This window comes from Brassica oleracea, chromosome C8 (genome assembly GCF_000695525.1).
Source record: "Brassica oleracea var. oleracea cultivar TO1000 chromosome C8, BOL, whole genome shotgun sequence".
Classification (NCBI taxonomy): Eukaryota; Viridiplantae; Streptophyta; class Magnoliopsida; order Brassicales; family Brassicaceae; genus Brassica; species Brassica oleracea.
In genome coordinates, this window is record NC_027755.1 from 5,185,793 (window position 1) to 5,191,141 (window position 5,349).

The 5,349-nt window shown below is 34.3% G+C and overlaps 1 protein-coding gene across 1 annotated transcript; it reads right to left on the minus strand.

Moving 5' to 3' along the window:
- Window positions 1–1,490: 1,490 nt before the first annotated feature.
- Window positions 1,491–4,063, minus strand: LOC106309634 (prolyl-tRNA editing protein ProX-like). The gene is made up of 12 exons (XM_013746706.1): window positions 3,899–4,063; window positions 3,696–3,755; window positions 3,547–3,600; window positions 3,405–3,465; window positions 3,231–3,307; window positions 2,998–3,047; window positions 2,820–2,902; window positions 2,663–2,733; window positions 2,416–2,569; window positions 2,216–2,343; window positions 2,059–2,133; window positions 1,491–1,970 (listed from the first exon to the last, which is right to left on the minus strand). Exons 1-12 carry the CDS (start codon window positions 3,935–3,937, stop codon window positions 1,899–1,901), a joined length of 924 nt encoding a protein of 307 aa, XP_013602160.1. The 5' UTR covers window positions 3,938–4,063; the 3' UTR covers window positions 1,491–1,898.
- Window positions 4,064–5,349: the final 1,286 nt, after the last annotated feature.

Here is a 5,349-nt window from a genome sequence, read left to right on the forward strand (position 1 = left end):
TAAATAGCGTTTAAAGAATCTTGTTTACCCTATTTAAGTTTGTCGATTTTAGAAGTGGAAGAAAAAAATTGGATACCATGATTAGGTGGTGAACTTGTGATTCACGAAATGTGAGTTAAATAATCTGGTCCACAATATCTAACTCCAGATTTAGCTTCCCAACTGCTAATAATGATAATCACTCATAAGAGAATATCGTCTTTCTTGTTCAGGTCCTGGAATTGGTTGGTTTCTGTAAGCTGTTTTTCTTTAGCAGCCCATCAGTATTTTGCGTACAATCACTTGGTTTCAATAATTTCTATGTGAAAAGCTTGCTTTTCTTTCTTGAAGACTCCATGTGCATTGTCTAGAAAACTTGGTGTTCTTTCTTGAAGATTTATTATTGGTTCTTTCCTTGGTTCAATCCCATGGTACATAGACGTATTCATTATAATATGTGATAGGATGGGATCAATCCTCGAGAGAAACCATGATACGTAGCTTGCATCATCGCAGTGTTAATTTTTATAATCAATACGATTTAAGTAATTTTTAAGGTGTGTCATTATTGGGCTTCAATCCCACATAACTACTCTAGGAAAAATAAACCATTGGGCTTTAATCCCACATAACTACTCTAGGAAAAATAAACCAACAAAACAACACATAAAAGGGCATCGAACTGAAGAAAAGTAGATCAATTATTAAGAGACTAGACCAAATGAGCTACGGACGTTTCCGTCCAGTGTGTTACAAAACCTGTGATGTATTATTTAACCTGTGGCAGGTGACCCACCATTCTCCAACGTGGGTCCGCCTCTGTTATGGAGAGGATTGTAGCTTTTAGTTTTAGTTGGATAGGTAAACGTGAAAACTTAAACACCATTTTGATAACGAACGCTATTTCACTGATTTAGTTACAAATGTGGAGTTAACCAGAAAAAAAAATTTTAGGTAGTTTAGCGATGAGGTTAAGTTTAGGGGTGGGGGAATAGATTCGGTAAGAATTGCTAAGGGGTTCTAAAAAGTTAACCTATTGTTAATTAGTTCATAATAATCAGACGGATTGTTTTAATTGGTTGATAAGAGAACACGCGGATTGAAATCTAGAAAGTCTCAGCCATAGATGATAGCTAATATCCTTGTTTTGGCAGCTCACTTGCCAATTTCTTTTTCCATAAAACCAGCACATTGGTCAGCCTTCGTTATTCACGGCCAACTTTGCATTTGCATTCTATAGAAAAAGAAAATTCTAGTAATTTGATTGTTTGATTTCAATATGGCTCGTTCCAAACAAATCGCTAGGAAATCTACCAGGGGGAAAGCTCCATGGAAGCAGCTTGCAACTTAGGCAATCTATTTTTGAGATTCTAGTTTATGTTTAGCTTGTTGGTTTCTATGTTGTTGAGCTTTTAATTCTTAGTTTGTTTAGGTGTAGTCTGCGTTAATATAGTACTGAAGGTGTTGGACGAAACATCACAACGAGAACTCTTCTTGTGCGTGAATCTCCATGCAAAAACATTCATTCCTATTAGCAAAAACAAAGGAACAAAACAAAAAAGTGATCAAAGAACTCAATAATCAAAATTTCAAAACCTAACTATTCTCCTGCGTGAACTCGTTCTCCAGGCTGAACTCTTTCACGAGTCATATTTGCGTGACATTTTCGCTGCCAATGTGAAGTATGCTCTTGAGGCCCATATAATATGCAATTTTAGTGAGATGCAAAAGCATCTGTGTATCTCTCCAATTGTCTCCGGTAAAGGGAAAAAAATACTGTATCGGGAAACAATAATGGTTCGAGCTCGTTCAGTCTTAACTAAAACTGTTAAGCGACGAAGAATGCACAAAACGAGTAAAACCGGTAAAATGTTATCTCTCCAATTATCTCCGGTTCAGCATAAAAACCGAACCTTCTCTTAGGGTCGCTTCGGTTGGGACTGTGTACCGGCGTAAAAACCTTGACTGTAAGCTGTGTTTTTGTACATAACCTGCAATTTACCCAAACAAAACCAACATTGGGACAAACGGTCATACTATATACCGACGATAACCATGTATCTCTCGAATGTTACTCACAGCGAGGTGGGTAAACTCTGAGGTAAGACGTTTCCTAAATGTTTCTGCTAAAGCCGTCACATTCTCTCCCTTCCCCTGTTATATATAACAGGTTTAAGAATTTACCTCGAAACTATTACGAAATCGAGTTTTAAAACTTTGAGATTTATGTTATTACCTCAGACAACAACAGAGCCGTTGTTTTGTCCAAAATCTCCTCCACGAATTTCTCAGGGTTCTTGAATACTAATAGAGCTGAATCTTCCACGGCACTCTTCACATTACCGGCTAGCTTGCTCGGTTTGGCTGCACCGATTGAGAAAAATTGAGCAATGACATTTGAAGCAAATGGTTACCACCTCATAAGATCAGTCATACCTGAAGCAACAGGCTTAGTTTTCTCTGCTGACACATTCTTTGAAGCAGTTTGAATAGAAGCTGTTTTGGTAGGAAACTCAGGAACAACAACTGAATTAGACGGAACGTAAACAGCTAGATCTGGAGGCTGGTCTCTACCAACCACTGGGTTGGCCTGTAACAGTAAAAACAATAGTTTAAAAGGTCAAAACCTCAAAAAAAGGAACATGAGATCTCAATTCTCAGGTTAGAGGTTTAGAACATTTACCTCAAGATCAATGTATACAGAATCTCTCCCAATCGACTGAAGAAACTTGTCTAGACCCAATGTGTTGAGAGCTGAGAAATTATACGAGTAAAACGAATTAAGTGTCTAAAGTTAAAATCTATTGGTAGCTAAAAATAAAACCATAAAACAAACTTACAGACTGAGACGTCGTTAGACAATGGGTGGAAGATGCAGAGTGCTTGGTTCTTGAATTTTTGGTCTAACAAGAGCGACACATCTCTTTAGCAAAGAAAAGTTTCAAAAACAATGTCAGTCAACGGATCAACAAATGCAGGAGAGGCACATCTATGAGTCAATGTTAAGGAAGACGATACCTTGCTGATTCATTTACAACTGCAAACGGAGTAACACATCCAAGGGATACCTTTTAAGAAAAAAGATTGTCGAAAAATTAAAGTTACAAACTACGCTAAAGCAAAACAAACTAATCTTAAGAAACTATTCATGTCATTTGTCAGGAAAACAATTACTAACATGTTTCAACTGTGGTTCTATTACAAGATAAAAAAGTAGCTAGCCTAGGAGTTGAAGAGAGAATCAAAAATACCTGCAAAAGCTCGGAAAGTGCTTCCTCAGGAGCCATTCTTATTCCTCCTTTTCCCAGACCGAGTCTCTGAGATAAAACTGTTGGCATTAGAAGACACATAGAACACCCATTAACATCAAAACTGTTTCCCAAGCCAATTGACTTCTTTTAAATAAACAATAAAAAAGGTCTTACCTTTCATGTCAACTTTTGTATCTGTCATGGCTGAAACGATGTAATATCGATTTTTCTTGTCCTGCAGAAACAAAACATGTGAGTCACTTACAAGTATCAAAACTCTAGAGGTAGTTAGTTATAACTACATAATGAAGATTACCTTCAAAAAGAGGTTCTTACTTAGTGCACCCTCGCTACTGCTTACATACTTAGCCTGGAGATATATTTAAATAGAGAGAGGAAATCAATCCATAGATTAGCATCACATTTTTTTATAAGATCTACAGTTTGTTTCTTTGGTAATATCACCTGCTCTTCGACTGTTAGAACAGGAGGATGTTCATACTTGGAATAATCAATCTGAAGCTCCTGAAAGATCCAAAAGATTATTCGATAGTTACAAACCCTAAATCAATCACGAGTGAAGCAAATACAAAAGCATAAAAACAAGAACTTTCGTCTGTTGTATCTATTAAATTAAAATTAAGAGACTGAGTTTTAGGATGAGAAACCTGAAGTCGGGCAAGCAAGTGATCTTTCGAGAAACCCATAGGATCGTTTTCAATTTACAAATCAAAGAGTTTCGGACAGCGCAAGGGAGCTGAAGATAAATTGTTGAAACGAGGAAGTAGGTTTTTTAGATTTTGTCGTTTACCTTTCCTTCTTCTTATTTGATTAGTTGTCAAAATCTTGAACCTTCTGAGTCGATTAGAGGACTTCAAATTGGCCACTCTAATATCCCTCGTAAATTAATCTCAGTATATTAAGTAAAGATCATTTAAAAAGTTGTATCAACTAAAAAAACTATAGTCAGGTGTCAGTTAATTACGACGAAAATTTATACAGCTTAAGAATCAATTGAATAAAATGTTAGTCCAAAATCCAATTAATACGAAACATTATATTAACCCAAAATATAAGAAACATGTATTATTTATTAAATAAAAACTACGGAGTTACCTAATATGATTAACATATATATGACAATTAATGATTATAAATAATAAAGTTTTGATAATAATTTTTGTATACTTCCTCATTTTTGTTTAATTTTATATTATTAAAAAAAATTAAACAATCACATTAACCATATAATAAAAAAATTAGATTTTTTCTTATATGTTATATTTTGAATTTCTTAAAACGACTTTAAATAACAAAAAATGTTAAAAATCCCTTTGAAAATTTTGTGATCAATGGCGTATTTTGTTTTTGTTATAACAAGATACAAATGATCATACAATTAATATGAATTTTTATTTAATAAATATTCATATTAAATATAATATATATATATATATATATATATATATATCATTAAAATTAAACTATGTTCCATTTAAAAATAAATAAATTAATTAATTTTGAAATTTGCATTAAAAGAGTATTGAGACCTTAATATTTTAATTTTGAAAATTTTATCGAAAAATACCACATCAAATTTTTTGAGATTAATGGTTTACATTTTTTTGTTACATCAAATATACATATGTTAATAAAACCATATGAGTAGGAAGTCTCAATGATAAATATTTATATTAAAATATACTATATATTTATGTTGATATCTTTGAAATATAATTATATACCATATAAAATAAATAAAATGATTATGGAGAAATTTACTTTTATACTTTGTTTAGTACCACTATTCATATATACACTTAGAAGGAGGACATTTTCAGAAATACCTAAATCATTAATAGGCAAAAGACAAAAATAACACTTTCACAATTCTAACCCAATTTCCTATCTCTTTCTCCCTCAAGAGAAATCTTCGACAGAGCGACGGCAACGACAACGCGACGAGATCGAGCGGCGACGACGGCGACAAGATCGAACGACGACGACAAGATCGAGCGACGGCGACGAGATCGAGCGACGGCGACGAGATCGAGTGTATCTTTTCTCACGAAGCAGACGAGATCGAGCGACGACGGGGAGATCGAGCGACGACGGCGAC